The 27527-nt window shown below is 43.1% G+C and overlaps 1 protein-coding gene across 1 annotated transcript in view; it reads left to right on the top strand.

Annotated features, from left to right (window-relative positions):
• Positions 1 to 27527, top strand: part of RP1 (RP1 axonemal microtubule associated) — a 354720-nt gene that overhangs the window by 132074 nt on the left and 195119 nt on the right. The window contains exons 17-22 of the mRNA XM_059724092.1: positions 1585 to 1762; positions 6903 to 7034; positions 21045 to 21247; positions 22088 to 22174; positions 25216 to 25348; positions 25557 to 25708. Of these exons, the coding sequence (XP_059580075.1) occupies positions 1585 to 1762; positions 6903 to 7034; positions 21045 to 21247; positions 22088 to 22174; positions 25216 to 25348; positions 25557 to 25708 (885 nt within the window). The remainder of the gene's footprint in view (positions 1 to 1584; positions 1763 to 6902; positions 7035 to 21044; positions 21248 to 22087; positions 22175 to 25215; positions 25349 to 25556; positions 25709 to 27527) is intronic.

Raw genomic sequence — 27527 nt, 5'->3', positions numbered from 1 at the left:
CCCACCCTGCTTGCAGATCCGGGGGCACATGCTCAACCATGCCCTCCTAGGGTATGTACAGCTCAATCCTGGGCTCCACCTGGCTGTGCAGCACCTGTCCATGCCTCACTCCCTCCTTTACCATGGGGGCCTATGGGAGCAGGGCTACGGGGCAGGGGACTGCAGCCACTCCAGAATTCGCCATAGCCACCCCAACCTCCCTCCTAATGCCACTGCCACCTGCCCTGAGTGCAGCCTGGCTCAGCCCCCTCTGGGAAGAGCCCAGTGCCACCTTGGCCACAGGCCTCAGCCCACCCCACCCTGCCCCATGCAGATCCAGGGGCACACACACCCATTCCCTCTTGGGGATGCACATAGTGGCAGGAGCCACCCCTACCACGCTGCTTATTCCCATGTCCCACCCCAACTGGGCATCCCCAGCCCCAGCCTCGCTCCCTCTCCCATCACTGGGGCAGCCCAGCCCATCCCACCTCACATGCAGATCTGGGGGCACATGCCCCCCATGCCCTCCTGCGATGTGTGCAGCAGTGGGAGCCAACCCCCTCCTCCCCATGCCCCCCCAGACAAGCTGCTTGCAACTCCATCCTGCACCCTGTCCCACCCTGGCTGTGCAGTGCCTGCCCCAGCCCCACTCCCTCCTGCACCGTGTGGGCCTCAATCTATGCTCCCCCCACCAAAAACTAGAAAAGAATATAAGGGGGTACAGGAGCTGAAACTTTGAGTCAGGAGGGGTACACTTATTAAAAAAAGGTTGAAAACCCCTGGACTAAGGGACTGACCCAATTTCCATTGAAATCCATGGGAGTATTTCCATGGACTTTAGTGGGCTGTGGATTAGAGACAAGAGGATAATGGTCTAAAAATGTATAGTAAGCAGGACACAACTCTAGGCACTAAGCGGGGGGTGGAGGGGGTGCTAGACTGAAGCTGGGGGACCTCTCATCCTCTCCCCTCTTACTTCCCACAGCCTGTACCTTCCCTTCAGCAGCTCTATTGGCAGCAAGGAGGGTAGAACAGAAGAAGTAGCAAACAAATGATCTTTAAAATGAGGCTTTCTAACTTGTTGATGTTAGAAGTCTTCATTTTAAAGTTCATATTTGTACATTGACTTTTAAGTGAATGGGAGCCTAGATTGAGCAGGGGCTTCAGTGCTGGTCTTGAAATTCCTGTGAAATAAAGATAAAAAGTGTTAGATGCAGGCAATAAAAGTATAGAAAAAGCAGAAAAACTGTCTTTAAAAATCTAGTATCTAGTATGAAGATTTTTCTCCTCTCCACTCCCCCATTTTGAAAAGCCTAGACTTTGTCTAAGTCTATACCTGAATCAGAATTCAGTCTTATGCATGATTATATTTATAAATTCAGATAATTTGTTTGCTATTGCTAAGCACAAAGGAATAAAAAGGGCCAAACATCAAGTGATCTTTGTAAGACTGAAGAGTCAGAGAACTTAGCAATGTGCTAAAAACCAAAAAATGAAATGAAATGACAGAAATGAGAAAATATTCAGGGTTTAAAATAAGTTTGTCAGCTTTGTGTTACATTCAGTTGTTGAACTTGTGTTTCTCTGTTTCCTTTTTCTTAGGGCACAGGTGATGAGTATTGTCACTTTAAAATTGAGAAGAACTTAGAAAATGGATCTGTCAGTCTGGAGTCTGTGCGAAACAAAGGAATATTTGTTGGTCTTCTACCAAATGGTCAGAGCAAAGCAGTTATTCACACTGGAGAGAAAAATATTTTGTTCTACCCACAACTCATCAAATGTATGCAGCTTTCAAAATACTTGGTGTTTTGCTTGTATATTAGTTTTTTATAGCTACACATGTAAATGTTTATGACCAGAAAATTAGGTGAAAATATAGAAGCCAGACTTTGAAAACCTGCTCTTATGTGAATGAGCCCCTTGGCTCTCCAGGGAACTGGCGGTCCTCCTGCGTCTAAAAAAGACAGATCTACAAAGGATGGAGGACTGGATCCACCTCCAAGGAGGAATACTCTGCACTGGTCTGGACCTGCACGGAGTGAACCAGGAAAGCCAAGGCTGCCATTGAACTCCAACTGGCCACAAGTATCAAGGACAATAAAAAGTCCTTTTTTAGATATGTGGGGAGCCAGAGGAAAAGCAAGGGCAACGTTGGACCCCTGCTAAACTGAAAGGGAGAACTGACAACTGATTCCTAGGAAAAAGCCAACTTGCTAAATGGGTACTTTGCGTCAGTCTTTCACAAGTCCCATGGGACACCCCTGTCCATTACGGGACATGGACACCTAAGCGAGGGTGGTTCCTTGCCTTCCATCAATGCTGACCTTGTGAAGGAAAAGCTTGAGAGGCTGGACACCTTCAAGTCAGCCGGCCCTGACAATTTATACCCCAGACTACTCAAGGAGCTGACTAACATCATAGCTCAGCCCCTGGCACAGATCTCGAGAGCTCCTGTCGCTCTGGTGAAGTGCCCGATGATTGGAAGAAGGCCAATGTGGTGCCTATCTTCAGGAAAGGGAGGAAAGTGGGTCTGGGAAACTACAGGCCCATCAGCCTGACCTCAATCCTGGGAAAGGTCTTAGAAAAAATCATCAAGGAGGCCATCCTCAATGGACTGGCCGATGGCAACACCCTGAGAGACAGCCAGCATGGGTCTGTTGCGGGTAGGTTGTGCTTAACCAATCTCATTTCCTTTTATGACCAGGTGACCTATCACCTGGACAAGGGAGAAGAGATTGATGTCATATACCGTGACTTTAAAAAAGCCTTCGATCTGGTATCCCATGATCCCCTTTCGGCAAAACTGGCCAACTGTGGCCTTGGGTCCACCACGATCCGCTGGCTGGGGAATTGGCTCCGTGGTCGGACCCAGAGGGTGGTGGTTGATGGAAGTCAATTGGCATGGTGCCCTGTGACCAGTGGGGTCCCTCAAGGCAATGTCCTTGGACCTATTTTGTTCAATCTCTTCATTAATGATGTGGACATTGGAACCAGAAGCAGACTGGCCAAGTTCGCCGATGATACCAAACTTTGGGGTAAAGCATCCACACCTGAGGGCAGGGGGGTAATCCAGGCTGACCTTGACAGGCTCAGTAAATGGGCGGACGAGAACCTGATGGTGTTTAACACCGAAAAATGCAAGGTTCTCCACCTTGGGAGGAAAAACCTGCAGCATGTCTATAGGCTCGGCAGTGCTACGCTGACAAGCATTACAGACGAGAGTGACTTGGGGGTCAGGATTGACTACAAGATGAACGTGAGCCTTCAGTGTGATGCTGCAGCCAGTAAAGCAAGCAAAATGCTGGTTTGCATCCATAGATGCTTCTCAAGCAAATCCCAGGATGTCATTGTACTCGGCCTTGGTGAGGCCGCAGCTAGAGTACTGCGTCCAGTTTTGGGCTCCACAATTCAAAAACGGAAGTGGAGAAGCTTGAGGGAGTCCAAAGGAGAGCCGCACACATGATCAGAGGTCAGGAAAACAGACCTTATGACGAGAGGCTGAGAGCCATGGGACTTTTCAGCCTGGAAAAGCGCAGGCTCAGGGGTGATCTGGTGGCCGCCTATAAATTTATAAGGGGTGCTCACCAGGATCTGGGGGAATGTTTGTTCACCAGAGCACCCCAAGGAATGACAAAGTTGAACAGTTATAAACTCCTGCAAGACCGTTTCAGGCTGGACATAAGGAAGAACTTCTTTACTGTCCGAGCCCCCAAGGTCTGGAATAGACGGCCATTGGAGGTGGGTCAAGCACCTACTTTGAATGCCTTCAAGAGAAACCTGGATGTTTTTCTTGCTGGGATTCTATGACCCCAGCTGATTTCCTGCTCTGTAATGTGCCAGCTGGCAAGAGTCCCCAAGAGACTGACCTAAAGCTAAGCATAACCAGAACGTACCCTTGCCATATCCTTCCTTAGCCACAAACTGTTCCTCACTGCTAGGAACAGCCAAAAAAGACTTATGGTTCTGATGTGCTGGTTCTGCACTTATTAAGGATTCTTCTGTACTGGGAATCCTTGGAGTGGGATTGGTATGGGCAAGCGTAGTTATGTAAGTTGAAGTAGATCTAAACGCTATATAAAGTACTGAAAATCAAACTCATTGTGGTATTTTAGTGCCCCTCTAGGCATGTAAAAATGAAACAGGATTTGGCATTATCTCTTTAAAAATGGGGAGGGGAAAAACCCTCCTAGACTTCACCCCTCAGGGCAGACTACCTAGTACTTCCTCATAGCTGATACTGAAGCTCTGCTCAGTCTAAACATGTCCTCATTTGGTCAATCAATTACTGCCTGGCTTTTCATTCCTGAGCAGCTGTACTGGTGGGAAATACCTTTCTGTATCTTCTCCTATTCTAGTTCTGTCACACAAGAACCACCATAACTAGGTTTGGCAGTTCTCCTGATGATTGTTTTCTGATATTTTTCAGTGGGGTAGAAGACAAGAGCTACTAAACTCAGAATAAGCAATTGAAAACACCTGCTGTATCTGTAATTCCTTGAAGTTTCTTTGCAAACCCCAGTTTTAGGCCAGGTATAGACATTACACATTAACCGTTATAAGTGATCAAAAACCCATCTAAACACATTTCCATACAGAAATTTGGTGCACATAGACCAATTTAAAAATGGAAGAACCCATTCTGAGATGGACTTGGATGGATGTAGTAGTATCAGACTTAAGCTATTTAGACCAGTGTATTGAACTTCTATAACAGATCCCTTCCTGACTCAAGTAATGGTCCCTTGGCATCCCAGGCTGCTTTATGGGTACCCATTAATTCCCACCTCACAGGGCAACATAGTAGCTTTGGCCAAGCTTGTTTTCTCTGGCTGAACAGAAAATTGCAGAGCCAGCTGCAGGCAGGAAGTGGGGCACGGGGGCAAGGTGTCAGCTGCGGCTGGGTGGTGGGGGACCAGGCCCAGCCAGACTTGGCTCTGGCCTGAGCCAGCCAGGCTCCCTCCCCTTCTGTCCAGCCTGGATGGCCAGTATGGCTCCTCTCCCTTGCCTTGTCCCCCCATGAGCAGCTGGCTGTCAGAGATTGGGGGGGGAGGGGGCGGGGGCCCCTGTCCCAGACCTGAGCCAATACATTTGGGAGGGGCTACATGGTGGGAGCCACTGCTTTCTGCCCCCCCCCCACTGATAGTTGGATGCTGATGCAGGGGGGGCTGAGGAGCTGTGTTAGCTAGCCAAGTCAGGCAGCAGGTGGGAAGCCCCCAATTTTGCAGGCCCCCCCAGCCATATTAGCTCAGTTCTGGGAGGGTTGGGGCCAGGGTGGGGGCCTCTGTTTCCCCACCCGCTTCCTCCACTGCTGACAGACAGCCACTGGCAGGGGTGGAAGGGCTACTGGTCAGGGGTGGCTGGCTGCTTGACGGGGCTCAGCATTGTCTGGCAGCCCGCTGGGAAGCATGTGGGACTGCCCCTGACCTACTGACCTCAGTCAGTACAGGCTGCCTGTGTGTCCCTCCACCAAAGGACAAATGTCTGTTCTGTTCACTCCTGGTCTAACCTAAGGTGCTTAAAGAGTGAAACTTAGATCACTTCTGCCTCGGGCTTTTTGAATGTTTGTACTTAGACTGAATGCTTTTCCTAAAGAAGGACCAATTCTCAGCTCTGATATGGTAATTCACTACTGTGATTTTATAGTTTGTATATCATAGCACCAGGCCCTGTAGCAGGATTGGAACCCTCAGTTTGCATTTCAGGCATGCCACGCAATATTTTACACATTTTCTCCCAACTGTAAATTCTTCCCAACTGTAAATACCATATGTGTTTCACTGGCAAGGAAAACAGAAATACAAATACCAGTATAAGTAATCTGATAGCAATTTATACCATTCAACTCCCTTTTTTTTTCCATTTGGTGTACAGCTATTGGTCACATGGTCAATTTTTACACAGCAGAACCCAATAGAATTATAATCTTGTGGACACTGGTCAGCAGATGTTCCAGATTAAAAAGAAAATACCATGAAAATGATGATTTGGCCATCAGGCTTTAGCTATAATTTGCGAACTCTCATATTCTAGCCATGTAGAAAGTCTCATTCATCAGAGACAGGAGATAATTTAGTATACACTTATCAATCATTTCATTATAATTTATTTATACATAGGTAGCAATACACATAAGCATTATTATAAGTCATCACTGTATTGACATTACTTGGAACTCAATACATATATTGTAAGAGACTGAATATTAGATTCAATACGTATTAAATTCAATACGTATGAGCAGAAGAGAGAATTTTTTTAACCACAGGAAAAAACAAGGTTTCAATAACAATCCTCAACTAAAGCACTACACAGAGATACCACTATAATAAAAGTAAGTATTAGTCCATTTTAGGCCCAAATGAAATCCTCCCTCTCCTCCCTGCCGGCCCCCCCTCCCCCCCCCCCAAAAAAACCCAACAACCCTTGGTTGTTAATTAAAAAAAAAAAAAAGGTAAAAGGAGCTAATGTGGTCTATGAAAGCATCTAAGATTTGTCTTTTTGCTATTTCATGGTTCAGTAATGGCTACTGGCAGTTTCATTTGAAAGGCATCCCAGTCTCCTTTTTAAGAAAGAAAACATCAGGAGGGGGAGATAGAGGAGCTTATCTTCAAGAAAACTACATTTGAACGAGTCATTTGATTCAGACATCAATGTTAAATTGTTACTTAGATTTTTTTCAAAACAGTAAATGGATTTTTATTGGCATGCCATCTTTTAATTTTTTGTGGCCTGCAGCTAGCAACAAAAGCCCATTTCTTGCAGCTATTTGATGCACAGAGAAAAGATTCTGGTATATATTGTAAGTTGGACAATTGTAAGACCTTTTATTAGTATTTGTCATTGAACATACGGAAGCTTTTAAGTTGGAAAAGTAAATTATTTTTTGCAATGGTGACATACTTTAAATGTTGTTGTTTTAGTTGGCAGGGAAAAGCCTATGGGAACATCTGCAACACTCAGCAAACAAGAAGGACGGTTCAGAGAATCTGAACACCCAGTTGCAAGAGCCCAGAAGCCTGTGGCTTACAGCCCATCACCTTCTCCACCCTCAAGTAAGTTTTAGAAAACCTACCTGCTGCACTGTTCTGTATGTGCCTTTGGCAAATCTTTGCAGTAGCATACTTCAGGGAAGAAGATGAATGGCTCTTTTAGACTCTTATGTTATTCAGCGTGGATGCAAACTACTGTTAACAGGTTGTTTAACTTCTAGAAAAGCAAAGAAGTTTACTGTATTGCTTAGACCTGGTCTGTAACTAATTTCATGGATTTTGATTAAATGAGCTAACTAGCTATCTCTGTAATTATTTGGAGTCCAGCAGAGGACAATGGAAATAGTTCAGGGACTGGGGCACATGACTTCTGAGGAAAGACTGAGGAAACTGGGTTTATTTAGTCTGGACAAGAGAAGGCTAAGAGGGGATTTGATTAACTAACTGAAGGGTGGCTCCAAAGAGGAGGTACACATTATTACTTTTAATTATTGTTATTTGAGAGTCGCTCAGTTGTCCTTATGGCAGCAGTGCTCCTGCCCTCAGCTCAATAGAGCTTCTTTTAATTGCTGATCAGGTAGATGTCTTCTCATATGGCATTATCATGCCAAGTGCAAGTTTTCCAAATGGGTCAAGGGCTTTCAGTAATTGGCACAATGTGTTGAATCTAAAACCTAAGGCAACAACATACATCAAATGTATTTAAAAAGAAGCAAAAAGTCTATAAGGTTGGGAAAAAGGGTCATTTTACAGAGTTACCTACCATAAACATTAGGTACAGTTTTTAGCACTTTATTTGAAGTCTTCATGAAAAGTAGTACTTATGGCCTCTTTCTATGTTCATGCAAAACATAGAAAATATTCAATAATTCTTCAGTATGGAATCTTTTAAAACCTTCCTGAATTTGGAGACTCTTGGAGGCTCATGGGAGATTTTCAGTCTACATATTTTGATTCTAACTCTTCTGGTTAACATTCACAGAAGGATGATGTTGATTCTGTAACTGAGTTTTTTAGCCTGCCTACCCAGCTGGGCACTTACCATATACACTGAAAACATCTTGCCCTATAAATTGTCCAGGCCACCTGTCTGACACTGCAGGGCAAAGTTCTGCAGTTTACTCACTGGTAGCACTTTAAAGTGTTGGAGGAGTTTCTGCTTTCTAGGAAATTACCGGAGGCCTATGAGGTCTCACAGGTACCTAGATATTTCTCCATTCTTTTCTATTATATATTTCTAAAATCACCTTATTATTGCTTGTAAAGAAAAAAATATGGAATAGTGAAAGAGGGGTCATTGATACTGATCAGACTACATGACTGCATGTAACCCTGTGAGTAATTGGGGTTTATAACTTATCACTGAGCACTTGAACCCCATAGAAGTGATTCTCAACCAGGGTGCTGTACGATCTTTTTAAGTGTGTTGTGGGATCCTGTGCAATGATCTACACATGACTTAGAAGATAAACCCACAAATTTCTAATAGGTAGAATCATAGAAAATTAGGGTTGGAAGCATGAATGCCACGTGCCACCAGAGGCGGGGGGAACACAGCTACCTCCTGCAGGCAGTGGCAGTGGTGTCAGCAGCATGGGCATGGCGGCAGCAAGTAGGGAGCTCCTGCAGGTGGTCACGGTGGTATCAGCATCAGGTTGGGGGGTGGCAACCACCAACCAGCAGTCGGTGACCACCCACAGATGCTGCTGGCAACATCAAGAGTGGCCAACGGTGATCAGGAACTGCCTGCAGATGCCGCTGGCGGGTGGGGGGGGGGGGTGTTGCAGCAAGTGGCGACTGCCCAGAGGTGCCACCGGCAGTGTCGGCAGCACTTTTTGCAGGGAGTGTACCACCAAGCTCAGGGGGTGCACATGCACCCACATACAACCCCTACATGTCAGCAGTAGTTGGAAAGGACCTCAGGAGGTTATCTGTTCCAACTCCCTGCTCAAAGCATGACCATTCCCAACTAGATCATCACAACCAAAGCCTAGCCTTGAAAACCTCCAAGGATGGAGATTGTACCACCTCTTTAGGTAACCTGTTCCAGGGTTTTACTACTCTCCTAGTGAGAAAATTCTTTCTAATATCTAATCTAAACTTCCCTTGCTGCAGCTTGACGTCATTGCTCCTTGTTCTGTTATCTGCTACCACTGAGAACAGTCTAGCTCCATCCTCTTTTGAACCCTCCCCTTCAGGTAGTTGAAGGCTGCTATTAAATCCCACCTCAGTCTTCTCTTCTCTAGACTAAATAAGCCCAGTTCCCTCAGCCCTGTCCTCATAAGTCATGTGCCCCAGTCCCCTTGCCAGTTTTGTTGCCCTCCACTGGACTATCTCCAATTTGTCCATGTCCTTTCTATAGTGGTGGGCCCAAAACTGAACACAGTACTCCAGTTGTGTCCTCACCAGTGTAGAATTGAGGGGAATAATCACTTTCCTTGACCTACTGGCAACACACCTACCAATGCAGCCCAGTATGTCATTAGCCTTCTTGGCAACAAGGGTACACTGCTGGCTCATGTTCAGCTTATTGTTCACTGTAACCCCCTTTTCTGCAGAGCTGCTGTCCATCCAGTCAGCCCCCAGCATGTACTGGTGCATGGGATTGTTCTGTCCTAAATGCAGGACTTTGCATTTGTCCTTGTTGAACCTCATGAAATTTCTTGTGGCCTAATCCTCCAATTTGTCTAGGTCACTCTGAATCCTAGCCCTACCTTGCAGCATATATAACATTCCCCACAACTTGGTGTCATCTGCAAACTTGATGAGGGTGCACTCTATGCCATCTTCCAGGTTGTTGATAAAGACATGGAACAAAACTGGCCCCAGGACCTACCCCTGGAGCACTCAATACTGGCTGCCAACTAAACATTGAGCCATTGACTGTTACCCTGAGCCTGATTTTTCCAGCCAGTTTTCTATCCACCTTACAGTCCATTCAACCAGCCCATACTTCCTTCGCTTGCTTGTGAGAATGTTGTGGAAGACTGTGTCAAAAGCCTTGCTAAAATCAAGGTACACCACATCCACCAGTCTCCCCACATCCACAGAGCCAGTTTTCTCAACATAGAAGGCAATCAGGTTGGTCAGGCATGACTGTCCTTGGTGATCCATACTGACCGTTCCTAAATGCCTTCCTCTCCTCCAAGTGCTTAGAAATGGATTCCTTGAAGATCTGCTCCATGATTTTTCAGGGACTGAGGTGAGGCTGACTGATCTGTAGTTTCCTGAATCCTCCTTTTTCCCTTTCTTAAATATGGGCACTATGTTTGCCCTTTTCCAATCATCTTGGACCTCCTTTCCTGATTGCCATGAGTTTTCAAAGATGATGGCCAGTGGCTCTGTAATCACCTCAGCCAACTTCCTCAGCACCCTTGGGTGCATCCCATCCAGCCCCATGGACTTGTATATATGTCCAGCTCTCCTAAGTAGTTCCTAACCTGTTCTTTTGCCACTGTTGGCTGCTCACCTCCTCTCCAAACAGTGCTGCATGGTGCAATAGCCTTGGAATTGACCTTACCTATGAAGACTGAGGCAAAAAAGGCATTGAGCACTTCAGTGTTTTCTGCATCCTCTGTCACAAGGTTGTCTCCTTCATTCAGTAAGGGACCTGCAGTTTCCCTGATCCTCCTCTTGCTACCGACCTACTTGTAGAAACCCTTTTTGTTACCCTTCACATCCCTTGCTAGGGGCAACTCCAATTGTGCTTTGGCCATCCTGACTTCATCCCTGCATGCCTGAGCACTGTTCTTATATTTTTCCTTAGTTATTTGTCCAAGTTTCCTTTTTGTGACTTCATTTACTGAAGAGTTCCCTGCTAAGTCAAGCTAGTTTTCTGCCATACTTGCTAGTCTTCCTGCACATTGGGATGGTTTGTTCCTGCACTCTCAATAAGGCTTCTTTAAATTACAGCCAGCTCTCCTTGATTCCTCTTCCCCTCAGACTGGCTTCCCAGGGGATCCTGCCCATGAGTTCCCTAAGTGAGTCAGAGTCTGCTTTTCTGAAGTCCAGGGTCCTTACTCTGCAGCTCTCCATCCTTCCTTACCTCAGGATCCTGAACTCAATCATCTCCTGGTAACTGCTTCCCAAGTTGCCAGCCACTACATTCCCCATCAATCCTCCCTGTTTCTGAGCAGCAGGTCAAGAAGAGCACAGCCCTTAGTGGGCCACTCCAACACTTGCACCAGGAATTTGTCCCCAATACTCTCCAAAAACTTCCTGGATTACCTGTGCACTGCTGTATTGCCCTCCCAGCAGATGTCAAGGTGACTGAAATCCTGCATGAGAACCAGAGCCTGTGATCAGAAACTTCTGCTAGCTCCTTGAAGAAAGCCTCACCCACCACTTCCTCCTGGTTTAGTGGTCTATAGTAGACTCCTACCATGACATCACTCTTGTTGCTTTCCCTCTGACCCTAACCAAGAAACTCTCAAGAGGCCTATCTCCAGTTTCGTACTGGAGATCTGAGCAATCATATGGCTCTTTTACATAAAGTGCAACTCCTTCTCCTCTTCTCCCCTGCCTGTCCTTCCTGAACAGTTTGTATCCATTCATGACACTGCTCTAGTCATGTGAGCTATCCCATGAATCTTCTGTTATTCCAATCATGTCATAGTTCCACGACTGTGCAAGGACTTCCAATTCTTCCTGCTTGTTTCCCAGGCTCCGTGAATTTGTGTACAGGTACCTACGGTAACTAGTTGATTGCCCTGATTTCTCAGGAAGTATGAGAGCACCTCCCCACTTAACCCCCTCCTGCTTGCTCTTCCTCCAGGTCACTTGCTTCCCCACTTACCTCACAGCTTTGGTCTCTATCCCCTGGAAAACCTAGTTTAAAGCCCGCCACACCATGTTAGTGAGTCTGTCTGCAAAGACCCTCTTCTCTCTCTTCATCAGGTGGATCCCATTTCTTCCCGGCAGACCTACTTTTCAGAAGAACATCCCATGGTACAAGAAGCCAAAGCCCTGCTGGCAACAACACCTGCACAGCCAGGAGTTGATCTGCAGGGTGCACTTGCTCCTGCCTAGGCCCTTGCTCTTGACTGGAAGGATCAAAGTGAAAATATTCTGACCTGTTGCAGTCTTTCTGAGTTCTTTGCAACAGAAGAATTGCCCTATTATTTTTTCATAGTCAAAATATGAATGAAAGCTAAGAGCTGGCATTTTCTGACGGGTACCTTGAGTAAAATGAGAGGTGAAAAAAGTTGAGAGTCATTGCCTTAGAGGTTTATTCTATCCTTCAGACTGTTCCACGCACATCTTATCCTCCTTAATCATTCTTTTTTAATGGTGTTAAAGTGATGGTATTGCTGTGATGGTCCAGAAATTATGCGAGAATTCTTGTGGGTGATTATCTTGTATTGGACTAACTGCATGGCTGGGATAGACAGAGGCAAGCTTTTGGATATCACAAAACCCCTTCCTCAGGACTTTGGGGAAAAAGTAGACACAGTTGAGCTAAGTAGTAGATGGAACAAAAGTGTGTAAAATCCCACATAAATAAAAACAGAATATAAGAGCAGTTATCAGGTAGCCAACAGACAGGAGAGATGCAGTAAAAACCTGATAATGGAGGATCATTATCATCTGTGCAGTGCAAAGATTATCAATCCTGAAGTCATTTCATGGACCATTAAGTCATTGTCTCTGTTAAGTCACTGGAATTTAGAGTGTCTATACACATGCTATACACATGCTCTGGGGTGAGGGGGGAGCACTTTAATTAGAGTGGCTTGAGCCACAGCGTCATGTGTATTCCTCATTCTGTGCTTCAAAATGATGGTGTGAGTGCTTTAACTAAAGCTTGTTTGATGACCTTTAGTTAAAGCACTCCCACCACCATTTTGAAACTCAGGGAAAGTTAATACACATGACACAGAGGGTGCTGGAGCATGCTAATTATTAGACTCACGGAAGACATGATTGATCAAGTTTGCTTTGACACATGCTAATTAGTACACATTGGAACAGAGGTCCATCATGTGTTTAGATGCCCCTAGGGTTCAATAGGCTAATGAATTTCTTTTAAGCCCCATCTTAGTGATAAATACCTGACCTGTTAACTCACTTCTGTTGCCACAGCAATCAACACTCCCCACAACAAAGCTCTAAGAATGATCAAAATCCATGGATCATACATGTATCTCTATTTGAGAACGTGGTATACCTCGTCCAGTGCACCAAATGCCCTCATGGCAACTATGAGAGAGAAATGAAACAAAAACTAAGCACTATAATGATTGATCACCAAAAAAAGACAAAGGACAAAGACACTCGAACACTGGTAGAAGAATATTTTTCATAGAAAAATCACTCCCTGCCTGACCTCACAGTTCTCATGATGAAAGGAAATTTATCAAACACCTTTTGAAAGAAGAGCATGAGAATGGATTCATCATTCAGAAATTCTCTCCCAGAGGCCCAAGGTGTGACACCTGAAACTTGTCTATGTCCATCCCAGCCATGTAGTTGGTCCAATAAAAGACATCACCCACAATAATTTTTTTTTAAAGAGAGGCAAGAATTCTTGTTTTACTTTGGAGATAAGCATCTGACTTCTATTTAATTTTCTTTGGAAATAATGAGAGAGAACATTTTTCTGATTTTTGAATAGGCTTCTTATTAGAGAGTGGTTTCCATTCAGTTAACTTCAACTTTGATATGACCCTGACCCAACATAGCATCATTTGGAATTGGATTGCACTCATTTTTGTTCTAGATTTACCATAAGTGAAAGCACAGGTGGAAAGATTTTATGAAAAAGTCTGAATAATTTTTTCTCTGTCTTCCAGTCATGCAAAAGTCCCTGTTCTAGCCATAAGAATGAATGTTTGTCACAATGGTTTTACATCACAGTATCCTGAAGTGTAAAAAGAATCATGACTAATCCAGGGTAACCATCAAATCCTCTTTTCAGGCCGGAATATTTTTAGGTTGTAACAAACCAATGCCACTGATTTACATTCCTCCAAAAGAACCATTTATAATGTGAGATGAGCAACACTCCAGTCTGCATATTAGAACATGGCCATCATTATTTTAAGGGCAGGGGCAATGTCTTCTCCTGTGCTTCGGAAACAGTTTCTTAGCATCAACACCGAAGGGGGGTACAATGGTGCAATTGGTCCCAGTCCTCCCCTTCCGCTCCCGCTTCCCCCTGCTTTGATTCCTGGTCCACCTGAAATTTAGAACCAACTGCCTGGCAGCAGCAGCAGCATTTCTATTTACATAGTAGTGAAGAAGTTACCTTGACTTCATGGCTCATTATAATCTACCTGATTCCAATAAATTCTCCATTCCATAGGTGTTAATGACTCGCTCTCCTTTTTTAATGGTCTTGATGTTTCACTAATCAAGCTAGCTTTTCTTCTACAATTCTGATGTCTGTTACGTGTGCCTGGCAATGTATCTCCTATTTCACAGCCCTGCAGACTGTTATTAACTCTAGCTAAAAACATTACCTCAGGTGAATATCAACTCTGGTGTGGAAATAACTTTCAGTGAAGCATTGGATGCAGTCAGGATTATTTTATGAATCTGAAATATTTTATTATAATGACAACAGAAATAAAGATTCACCATGTTTTGATTATTTTGCCTAGTTTGTTGTCTTTTATATATAGTATAGCAAATTAATGCATATTTTAATAACTTATTTGTTTCTCCTTCCCTAAAGCTTCTAATTTCTTTCTGTCTGAACAAAAATGTATGCTGTTATATGTGATGATGCACCACAGATCTGCACCCTCCTTTTCAAAATCTTACATTTGCCCTGGCAACACACGTACTCTGGTAGCCTTTGTGGACACGTCCAGATGAGTCCAGCCATGCAATATGTGGCACTGCAAACATGTCTGGAGCACCACATACTGTACAGTCTGGTCCCAGTCTGTTTTCCACACTGTAAGGGCTTGCTGCTTGTGCGTGCACTGCTCCATTTTTTTTCTGCAGGTTTTTTTGACCCCTGGATATCCAGGAGTCAAAAAAAACCTGCACGAAAAAAAAAATGGAGCAGCTCATGCGCACCCAGGCCTAGAGTCAGGGAGGATCCAGTCAGGGAACTTCTGGAGGGGCTGGACATATTTAAATCAGATTGTCCTGATGATCTCCACCCCAGAGTGCTGAGGGAATTAGCAGAGGTCATTGCGGGACCCCTGGCATGGCTTTACGAGCGCTCCAATGTGGTCCCCATTTTCAAAAAAGGGAGGAAGGAGGACCCAGGAAACTATAGGCCAGTTAATCTTACCTCGATCCTGGATAAGCTTTTTGAGAGAATTATCCTTGCGCATGTCCATGAGGGGCCAGCAGGGGAGGTTATGCTTAGGGGCAATCAACATGGGTTGATTAGAGGCAGGTCCTGTCAGACCAACCTGGTCGCCTTCTATGACCAGGTCACAAAATCCTTAGATGCAGGGGTAGCAGTGGACGTAGTCTTTCTGGACTTTAGGAAGGCCTTCGACACTGTCTCTCACCCCATTCTCATTAAAAAACTAGGGGAATGTGGTGTCGACACCTACACAGTCAAATGGGTCGCTAACTGGCTGGAGGGCCGCACCCAGAGAGAGGTGGTGGATGGGTCATTTTTGACCTGGAGGGATGCGGGCAGTGGGGTCCCCAGGGCTTGGTCCTCAGGCCCACACTGTTCAACATCTTCATCAGTGACTTGGACGAGAGGGTAAAAAGCACCCTGTTCAAATTTTCTGATGACACTAAGATGTGAGGGGATATAGGCATGCTAGAAAGGAGGAATAGGCTGCAATCGGACCTAGACAGGTTACAGGGGTGGGCAGATGAGAACAGGATGTGTTTCAATACTGACAAGTGCAAGGTGCTGCACCTGGGGAAGAAGAACCAGCAGCATACCTACAGGCTGGGGAACTCCTTTCTTGTCAGTGCAGAGGCAGAAAAGGATCTTGGAATCATTATTGATGCCAAAATGAACGTAGGCCAGCAGTGTGGGGATGCGGTCAGGAAGGCCAACCGCACCTTGTCATGCATCCACAGATGCATTTCAAGCAGGCCCAAGGAGGTGATCCTCCTCCTCTATGAAACACTGGTCAGGCCGCAGTTGGAGTATTGTGTCCAGTTCTGGGCGCTGCACTTCAGGAGGGATGTGGACAACATGGAGAGGGTCCAGAGGAGAGCCACCTGCATGATCAGGGGGCAGCGGGGCAGGCCTTATGGGAAGAGGCTATGGGACCTGAACCTGTTCAGTCTCCACAAGAGAAGGCTGAGGGGGAATCTGGTGGCCATTTACAAACTGGTCAGGGGGGACCAGCAGGCATTGGGGGAGTCCCTGTTCCCCCAAGCACTACCAGGAGTGACTAGAAATAATGGTCACAAGCTAGCAGAGGGTAGATTCAGACTAGACATCAGTAGGCACTACTTCACAGTCAGGGTGGCTACGATCTGGAACCAACTTCTAAGCAAAGTGGTCCTGGCTCCTACCCTGGGGGTCTTTAAGAGGGGGTTAGACGAACACCTTGCCGGGGTCATTTGACCCCAGTACTTTTTCCTGCCATGGCAGTGGGTTGGACTTGATGATCTGCTCAGGTCCTTCCAACCCTACCAACTATGAAACTATGCTCAGGCAGCACACACTGATGAAAAGCACAGCTGGGCCTCCTGGAGCTGTGCTGTGGCTGCTGGCCAGGATCTGACCAGCAGGATTGCCATTGCTGCAGCACTGGGAGGCCTCCAGGACCCCAGGTAAGGCTGCTGGGGCCAGTCCAGTGCTGGACCAGCCTCCCATATTGCTCCCAGGGTAACTTGCTGTGCGCCAAAGCATGTGTGGGAGAGGCATTCCCTGGGGACAAGTAGCTGCGCTGCAAGGTGCTCCACTGCTACTTGTTCCCAGGGAACCAAATGTCTGTGCTCATCTGGATGCACCCTATAGGTGCAATGGAAAGTCCATCTTTTCTCTGCTATCTATAAGAGCTTGACTATAAATATTCACTTTCATCAACAGTCCACATTGTACCAAAACAAATATTTTATTAGTTTCATAATCATAATCAAGACCTATATTATGAAGTTTTGATTTAGATAAATTCCCAAAATTTAGCTTGTTCAAAGTGAGTCTTTTGGTGTGAAATATAGGCCTTGTACAGATGTATTCAGTTTCTCTTGGAAGAGTCACTGATTTCCCAGGAGAAACCACAAGTTTACACATGTTCAGGCTTTTTCTCTTGGGGTAAAAATGGCCACACCAGGGGAAAAATAACCTAGGAACAACCAGGGTTAAATCACTCCCAGCAGAGTTTCTTCTAGGAGAGTGAATATCTGTACGTGCAATGGCTGCTGTCAGAAAAGAACATTGCCCTCCAGCATCTCCTGCCCCAGTGAGACAATGTATCACATGCTGGACTCTACTGTTCCATCAGGGAGCAAAACACACCCCCTTCACAAGCCCCACATCATGTTACAGGGAAACACAGGCTGACCATGGGCACTCTGGGTCAGCTAATCAGGGCTTTCCTACGCACTGTTGTCATCTGTCACCAGGCAGCCTAAGGGAGCCTGCAGAGCATGCTGAGATGTCTACACAATTCCCCTGGTTGGCTGCAGTGTCAGCACTGTAAGCCCTCCACTCTTCAGGTCCTCATCATTTGAATGTACATTTGTCTCTATGTCAATTTATCTATCAGAAGAACACACAGAAGAATTCACCCAGATTATTTGAATGTGTGTATGCAGCCAAAGACGTTGTGTTGATATATAATTTTGAATATCTTGCTTCCAATCTTAGCTGAAAATACTGTAAAAAGAATATTCCTTGTGACATTTACTCTTTCTATAGCGACATCTTACAGAAAAATATATGTTTAGTTAATAAGTAGATCATGTAATTAGCCAGATATTGCTGCAAATGTCTGACAATGTATGGACCACGTTCTAGAGTCTTTACTAAAGCAAAATTCCCATTGATTTCAGTTGAAATTTTGTCCATGTAAAGATCCTGGCTCAATTTTTGTAAGAGATTCCTTTAGGCTTCACTGGGGCTCTGCAGTGGTGCAGGAATCTCTGTTACTGGTTGCCAGTGCAGATTGAGTGTTTTAGTTGTCTGAATCAGCTGGCTTACTTGTATGATTTAATCTATTAAGAGAGACTCTTTTGTGGATTTTTCTCATGCACACCACTTGATTTTTGTTTTCTTTTAATCTTATGTTTAACAAACCAGAGGAAGTAGACTTAATATAAAAAAACAAAATACTTGGATACCTAAGTGAACTTTAGTGTATTTGGATCCTGTAATCCTTTGTAAGTATTCTCCAACAGAGCATATTGTATTTAGTTCTCAGATATTTTTAGATATTAGTAAAACCTTCAGTTGATACAACTGGCTATATAACTTTCCTTGATTACCTCTTCTTTTTATAAAAGTAGCTACCAATAACATAAAAGTAATATTTGCTGAAATTACAAGAGAAAATCAAGACCCTGTTTCAGAATGTTGAACTGAGCAATCTTTTCAATTATTCACTTTATTTCACAGACATTTCAATGTAATCTGGAATTTATTGCTCATGAAAGTTTCATAAGAAGCAAATCCAGAGGATTCAGAGTCTTGTATATCACTAAGTCTTCAGACTTTTGTAATGACACTAACAAAAATTTACAAGAAGATGGATTCACTTTGAATTCCAGAGATTTTGCAGATTTCTTTCATGCACATTGCTCAATTTTTGTTCTCTTTTAATCTGCTTACAAGAAAAAAGGAAGTGGATTTAAGGTCAAAAACAAAAGGCTCCAGTGAGGTACTATGATCTATATTTAGATAGTAGTAAGCATTAACATACAACTGTTCAGAAAACTTTCCATGTCATACTAAGGCTTACTATGATCTAAATATAGCACTTGTTAAATATAACATAACAAAGCACAGAGAGTCCACTTATTCATGCTTTACCTCCAGGTTTTTCATCTAAGATCCTCACATCTTTCTTTATCTCTTCAGATTTGTGGAAAATTAAAAGTAGCATTTCTTTCAGTGAATTGTGTCTTCTCTAAAATGATATGTGGTTACCTTATAAACTTGTGAAATTTTCTGTGCTGTGTTCCTTGTGAGAGGCTAATACAAATAGGTGGAACAGAATTTGGCCTTATTAGGCATCTAAGGGTCCAGATAGAAGTGACAATTTTCACCCAGTCTGACCACAGAAAACTGTTTATAGCTGTGACCAAATGCAAGTGCAAGGCTGCAGACAGCTTCAAAAAGGGTCAATTGGGTAAAAATCTGACCCCTCATTGCATGAGGTATCAGATAAAGACTATTTAAAAATGTAGCATCTTTTATAACTTGTGTCTGTGGAGCTCCCAGCCTGTTGCTGTTTTCAGAATGGGACCTAACAGTGAAATTTTGTTTGGTCTGGGGTAACATTATAACTCAGAGCACTTTGCAGAAATCATTCTGAGTTACAGCTGGGAGCTACACTTCTGCCTGCACCCTAAGTTTCTAGGTGCTATCCTGTTCTACCTTGCTCAAATTCCTGAAGAAGCATTAATTCACTTTTTGTATTGTTTTTCAGGGACTTGAGTAGGGCAGAATAGGATCACCTGTAGGCATGGAGGTGTCTAAGTATTGGAATAAGATCTGGCCCAGGGTTTAACAATTTACTGTTCCCAAAAGCTAATGATTACTCCCATTAGCCCAACTAGCTGCACTTTTGTGCTGATGGTCATAGGTTTAACCTTGCCGGTGACCTGTGGTGAATTGTATTTGTTGTAACTTGTTACAATACAGTCTTTACACTTTTTACTGTTTTATTTTGTTTGCAAGGTAAAAAAGAAAATGGGTGCTTGGGCTCATTTTAAGAAGTATAAAGCCATTCTGCCCCTTAAAATCCAGAGTCATTTTTTGTTTTGGACTTTAATTGGTTTCTGTTTTCAGGCATTGGTGATTCTATCAAGGTATGACCCTCATCCAAGAAAGCACATATTTTAATGGAATGAAAAGTGCTTTCAATTATACCATCTCTCTCAGCTCTCCATGGTTTTATTTTCCAATCCCTTACTACCCTGTAGGTATTTTAAAGGTTTTAGAAGCTGGTAGCTTCATTGTATAATACGATACCTCAATTATCTGTGAGTAAGGATAGGAAGGCTAGCACACATTAGAGGTACACATCCTTTTCCACTTAGCTGAAGCTGAACTATTTAAGTTAACTACCATATTTACTCAAACACAGGATGACCCTGGATATAAGACACCCCCCCCCCCCCCAATAATTAGTTTCTATGTATGGAAAATGTATACATTTGTTATAATTTTCCAGGTATAGAATCTAAGTATTGGAGGGCTGCCTTTAAATCCCCCCCCTTCACCTCCCCCCAGCCGGTCCCCTTGTCCTCTGTCCTACCTACTTCTTCCCCCTACCACCTTCCTGCCACCTGCACTCCCATCTCCAGCTTTCCACAGCCTCTGCCTCTTCCCACATTCCTCCAGTCTCTGCTTCCCCTCTCCCCCCCCCCCCCCCCCCAACTTAGGCTTCTCCATCCCAGGGTACAGTATAGGGAAGCTCATTCCTTGCTTGGCCATGCAGTCATGTTGGTGCTGCTGATTGGCAGGGCAGGTAGTGCAGCAGTGTCTGCACTGCTGTTTAGCTGGGCAGGGGAAAAAGTTTTCACATGCTCCACGTCCAGGGGAAACCCCAGCCTGAGCCAGAGCTGAGCTGCACCTGACAGTAAGGGGGAGGCAAGGAGTTGGGGGGCACAGAAGCTGCAGAGGGGAAGTGGAGAGGTGGGGCAGGAGGCTCCTGTGGGTCTGATTCTGGCATCTACCTAGGCTCAGGATTAAACTTACTGCTGCAGCAGCTGCCTGGTTCCCACTAAACTTCCTATGTGAATATAAGAGGGGCTTTTTTCTCGATGCTTATTGAGGGGAAAAAACCTCATCTTATATTCAAGTAAATATGGTGTAGCATGAAACAAACATCACTCTTTTTAGGCTTCCTCACTTAGTAGGAAGAAAAATTCAGGTGTCTTTCTGTTACATTATCCTCATGTACTGATGTTATAAGAGACTGTCAGTTTCTTGTGGATTTTGACCTCCCACTGATGTTCTGTATTTCACAGAGGAAAAGAGAAATACCCAAGGTAGCAAATGTCCCCTTCCTTCAGACAATGAATGGAAAGTGTCAGTGTTGACAGGAAATGTAGGAACTCAAGCAAACATCACTTTGTGGATATACGGAGACAAAGGCACAGTTGGACCAATAACTCTTGGCAAGCAGAATAGAGAGCAGCTGTTTCTTCCCAGGCAGGAGGATGAATTTCAGGTAGATAATGAAAGTGAAGAACATTATTTTACTGTATACCTCTGCAGAAATAATCCTGTCATGTGAAAAACATTTTCCCCTTATGTTTACTGCATAAAATAAATCTGTATCTAATGTTCATGAAGTCTGCATTAAATAAGCTAAATGTATTTAGTAAGCAGCAGAGGAAATACCCTTTCCTTTCATATTTTAGACAAGCAGGGGCAACTAGAGGAGTAAACTGCATTCTTAAACTAATTAGTTTTAGACAGTTGGTTTGAAACTAGCTTTAGAAACCACTGACCTCTGCACAGATCTTACCTAATCAAAGTTGTAGATCATCTACAGGATATTTAGCAATGAAGTTATTCTTACTTGTATTTTTATAAATATGACTATAAAATAGGTACTGTTTGGTTGTCACTACTAAGGCAATAATCTAGACGCTTCCCAAATAATGTACAATAATGCACAATGTACTGGTAATTTGATGGCCATCTCTTGAAAAGATGTAGTTTAAAAGGGTCTGCCTGCCAAAATACAGTCTCAGTGTCATGCCTGTCCTTGTACATGCAACTACTACCAGTTTTCAAGGAAGTTAGGGAAGAATTAGCATTGCATACACACAGGTAGGTGTGTACCTTTGCCTGTCACTTTTGTATATGTAATCCTACTGTTACCACCAAGAAGCTTCTCATCCAAAGTGAGTGGAAGCTTTGTAAGACTATTTTTAGTCATGAATTGGCTACAGTACTCAAGACATGGCATTGCTGAAACCATCTTTAACCTAGAGAAATCTTAATTATAGAGCTTTCATGCTTTATTCGTAGTTATATGAGGTTGTACTCTTTTTTAAATCAGGTTGAAATAAAAAATATTGGGAATATCTACAAGATAAGGATAGGGCATGATGGAACAAGTAAACAACCAGAATGGAAGTTGCAAAAGGTAAGAATTTTTTGCTAATTTTATGTTTGGTCCACAGCTTAGTCAGTTTTGTGAATTAAAGCACTGTCTTTACATGTCTTTGGAAGTCCTAGAAATACCATGTGGTCTGTTAGATGACAAAAAAAAAAAAAGTTTTATTATACATATCTAGCAATTTTTATTAACACTGTTTAGAAGCAGAAATAATGTTTTCCTCACCCCCATTTTACAGTGAGAGAATTGAGACAAACAGTGGTTTAAAGTCTCCTAAATGTAGCAATTTGAATATTTTTTTCATTTTTAAACCTTATGGTTCCTTTATGTCAATTTCACAGAACTGTTACCTACTGCCAAATTTTGTTTTCTAAAAACTTAAATTTTAACTTAATTTGTTCAGTCTGTTTAATCAAATGCTCTGAGACTAACTCTAGAAACTGGTTGTAGAAGGCCATGGTATTTATGGGGCCAGAAGCATTGAACAGATGGGAGTTGGTTATGAATAAGATGGGGTAGACTGGGCACATCCTTGCTCACAATATTGCCAATCTTAGAAAAAAAGATGTTGCAAAGCTACTAAATTATATCATTCTGTGCTATTTTGCTGATTGACGTTGGGACGGATTAGGCGGAATAAATTCACGTTAGTACAGGTCCGTCATGCGGTATTTCTTTCAAAATTCTACATAAGAAATTTGTACCTGTGGAACACACACACACATCATTTTTGCTCTATTATTTCATCTTGCCAAATCTGAATCTTGCAACCTGAATCAAACAATGATGACAGATTTTGACATTAGCTCAAAGGTTTTAACATTTGCAATATAAAACCTGAGCAGAGGTTTAAACATTTCAGTTGTGCTGAAATGATTTCAAGAATCCCATTTTCCATCCTGTTAGTTGCAGAATATCTCTAAAACATCTTAGTCCAGGTGTCCCTGGGATTTGAAGAATTTCACAGTATCATAGAAATGTAGGGTTGGAAGACACTTCAGGGGGTCACCACGTCCAACACCCTGCTCAAAGCAGGACCATTCCCACCTATATCTTCCCAGCCAAGGCTTTATCTACCCAGCTCTTAAAAACCTCTAAGGATGCAGATTTCACAACCTCTCTGGATAGCCTGTTCTAGTGCTTTTTTACCCTTCTCATCAGAAAGTTTTTCCTAGTATCTAACCTATACTTCCCTTGCTGCAACTTGAGATCATTGCTCGTTGTTCTGTTATCTGCCACCACTGAGAATAGTCTCTTCAGGTAGTTGAAGACTGTTATTTACACCCCTCAGTCTTCTCTGGTTTCTTCAAACTGATTAAGTCCAGTTTCCTCAGCCTCTCCTCTTAAGTCATGTTTCCCAGTCCTCCAACCATTTCCTTCATGCCGGAAAAAAATAGCTTGAATGCTGTTTCCTGGCAATGTAGCTAATTTTTGCTTTTATTGTGAATCAGCAGGGGGAACTATGTCAATCCACCTTTGAAGTTGTCTATACATTCGATTAGAGATCAAAATGGCTGTTGTAAGAGTATTTCATGTTGGAACAAAAAAGGTTTTTTTTCTTTTAAATAAATATTATTTAAATAAAATAAATTAACATTTTGATGAATGACCAATTTAAAGTAGTTATTCTGTCCCCAGAATGTGTTCTTAGAAGTTGAGTGCAAGGATCTATTTTCATAATTTAGGTTATAAAACTTTTTCACAGCATAGTCTTTCAAAACAGCATCAGAAACGAAGACAGAATAGTTCTGGCACTGATCTCTTTCCCTAATGAAGGCTTATGGAAGGAAAAAAATGAAGGAAATGCTGCTATAATAACCACTCCTCAAAAAGGAAATAAAAATGCTCTTTTAATAACAGGAAGCAACACACAAGACAGCTATTACTATAGAATTCAATGGCAAATAAACTTCAACATTTGAATTCCAAACCATGTTAAATTGTGGCAGAGCATAAGAGTCTTCTGAATCCAGGGTTTTAGTTTGTTCCTTTTGAGCATGGGTGTCAAGTATATCGCCCGTAAGCTGGGTGCAGCCAACTGACCTGTGTCATCTGGCCCTTGAACTTTTGCCCCAACTAGCACCCCTGGTAGAGCAGTAGAGCAGCATCTCCACTAGAAGCCCTGCCCCCATGTCTGGAGCTGGAGCAAAAGACCTTCCACAGTGAGCTCTGGCCTTGGTGGTAAAGCTTCTAACCATGGTGCTGCTGGAATTGCCTACCTTCTGGTGAAAGCCAAGGCACTGGCTCCCACTGCAGGTAGCCCCACAACCAGAGCCCCAGCATTGGACATGATGGTAGTGTGCCTGTTGTACCCCAGCCCTGTACCTATTGGATTGGGCCTTGGCACCCTGGCCCTGGCCATGGCCCCATATGCACCAGGTTGGGCCTAGCCTCACTCCCCATGCACGGGCAGGATCCCACATGCAAGGCCATGTCATCTGGCCCATGGGGCTTAGAAAACTGGTGATGGAGGAGTGGTGGCAGCATTCATTGCTATCATTCCTCCTTACCAAATTTTCATATTTCTGGGGAGCCTTGCAGGCTGAATCACACGGCTCCATGTTCCAGATCTGGCTGGGGATTGAGCACCCCTGCCCTAGACCACTGCTGTTCACTTGCCAAAATACAGCACAAAAGACTATGGAGGTGATCCATGAATAAAAAAAATCTGAACTAGTCACATTTAGTAAAGTAAGGAGGCAAAGTTAATTCATGAGCATGTTTGCTCCAAAACTAAGACATGTTTTGAGAACTCTTAGCAGATAATAAAGAATAAATGTTGGTAGTTTCAGCAGAAATACCAGGGACCAAATGGGCATAAAGATTCCTTCTATAGATGGTCTTTCTGAATCCAGGCTGAGGTGCTTTGCAAAAGTGGAAACAAAAATAGAAATAGTCTTGAACTGTAAATACTGATGCTGTGTACACTTTATCTGTACTATTTTCCTGAAATAAGAATAAGATACATGAAGGAGAACATGCAAAGGAAAATATGGGGTTTCTTCTTTCAGTACAGCAGTACAGAAAATACGTTTTGTTATGGTGATTACTTCTGCTTTTTTCCCTAGGTGACACTGCAACACATAAAGAGTCGGAGGATGTTAAATTTTCCAGCAAACAAGTGGTTGTCAAGAAGCCGTGGAGATGGAGATATTATATGTGAGCTCCCACTAGTAGAAGCGGGAAAATCTATTTATCCAGGTATGTACTTCACAAATATGCAATTGAAGATGAAGGTTCTTACAGGAATTTTCAGGGGTGAATATTAACTGAAAATTTATTGCAAAGCAAACACTGTGGTAAAGTCTTCAGTATGCTAAAGTGTCAAATACACATGGATTGTAATCTTTCTCTTTGTGGACTCAGTTAACTCATGTTTTCTTCTCTTTTTCTGTTTTGTTTTTGGAAGTTATAAGATACAACGTTTATGTCTACACTGGCCATTTGGAGCAAGCTGAAACAGATTCTTCAGTTTACCTTTGTATTTATGGAAAAAGAGGAGATTCTGGTCTAAGACTTCTGCATAAATCAGATTTGCCAGTGAAATTTCAGAGAGGAATGGTAAATTTGAACAAGGAATTTTGCATATTCACAAAAATGCTTTTAAGTAGCCTTTACATGTGCTAAAAATTGCTTTTGAAAGGAACAAATGGAAATGTTGGCTACAGTTACACAGCACTTTAGCTACTTTTTATTAAATATTTTTAAGCTATAATACAGTGTTTTCATAACAGATAATATTAAAAGTAAGAATAAAACAGGACTAGGTAAACTGGAAAGGAATAATAGGTCAAATGAGTAAACAGGCAAGAGGAGCTTAAACAGAATGATATGAGAGAAGAAGATAAAAATAGAAGAAAGAGAAACCACATAGGAGAATACAGACATTTTCAGTCAAGGCACAAGGGATTAAAGCTGGACACAAGTGAGTGCACCAAAATTATTCCATTACTTCAGGTGTCAGCAGGATCCCATTTGCTGTTTATTTCTTTTAACATGTGGTGTATACCAAAGAGCATTTTCATTCTGCTGAATGCAGCCCAGGTAAAAAGGAAGCAATCTCATTTGTCTTTCATTCACCTAAAAGCCTTTCTATAAGTTAAATACATGCAGCATTCTGTCATGTGGCTTAATGGACTGAACAAGTGTTTGAACTTCAGGAACTACTAAAATTCTACTCTAGCATTGCTACTAAATAATGATCCTGGCTCAGTTATCAACTTCTTCAGTGGCTTTTGGAAAATCACTTAGCCTCTGCTGTGACTCAGTTTCTCCATCTGTAACATGGGAGAAATGTTTACCCAGCTCAGAATTGATACAGAATGCCTTGTTGGAGTATTTGTCCATAACATAGGCATGGGCCACGCAAAGCAATGGCAGGAGTAGGATTGAATGCCAGATGCCTCAGAACTGAAGCTAGCTCAGGAACCAGTAATCTACACTGCCATCTGGCAACTGAAAAGAAATAGGTGGGTGATGCTGGGAAAGGGACAAGGCTGGAACAAGAGTTTTGCAAGGCAGGAGCTGAAGAACCCAGAGCAGAAGTTTGAGGCAACACCTAGCCATAAGAGAGAGACTCCGGCCTGAAAGAGACTGAGAAGACATTTGTCCATGGTTTGCTAACTTTTTTATGGTTGTCTTTAAGGAAGTCACGGTTGTGTAGGGGTAGTTTCACACAGGACATGTTCTTAGCCTGGTGACATAATGCTGAGGGTGTAGTTATGCAGGTATATTGGCTTCTGTCACTTATTTGTCATAATACTTTTTAAAAAAATCAACTCCCTATATAAATATGGAAGAATTGTCCATTAGAAAGTCTGGCAAAATGCTAATCTATTGGGAAAGCACAAGTAGATCTACACTAATTTAACTATATAGACTACAGGTTTTCCCATATTTGTAATGCCTTAGATATAAGTAATCATTAAAGGAGTTAATGAACCTTGCTAAAGTTTCCTGAGAGAACTCTACTGTGTAGGCTTGTGACAATGCCTTTCATTATAATTTATATAAAAGGTTGAGGATACAGTTCTGACTGCAGAAGTTGACAGGCACAAATGAGGCATGGGTTTGCAGGAGAAAAAAATTGTTTGGAGGATAAAACAGTTGTCCTTTGTCCAAGAAAACTGTATTTTATCAATACTCCTGCCACAGATTTCCTGTATGATGCTGGAAATCACTCAGGAAATTGACCAAACTTTTCACAAGAGGCTGCTCATTGTGGCTAGGTACATTCATTCAAAAAGCTCAAGGCAGGATTGATCTAAGGAATGTGGTTTTCTGTAAGCACAGTAGTTTAGATTGATAGTGAACAGAGCACACATTTGTACTTTGGTGGAGGGCAGGTGCGGGGAAGAATCTTAGATCAGGTTCAGCCATT

Source organism: Alligator mississippiensis, chromosome 3, assembly GCF_030867095.1.
Source record: "Alligator mississippiensis isolate rAllMis1 chromosome 3, rAllMis1, whole genome shotgun sequence".
Taxonomy (NCBI): Eukaryota; Metazoa; Chordata; order Crocodylia; family Alligatoridae; genus Alligator; species Alligator mississippiensis.
Note: the sequence above shows the minus strand (reverse complement) of the source record. Positions and strands in the feature narration are given on the sequence as shown.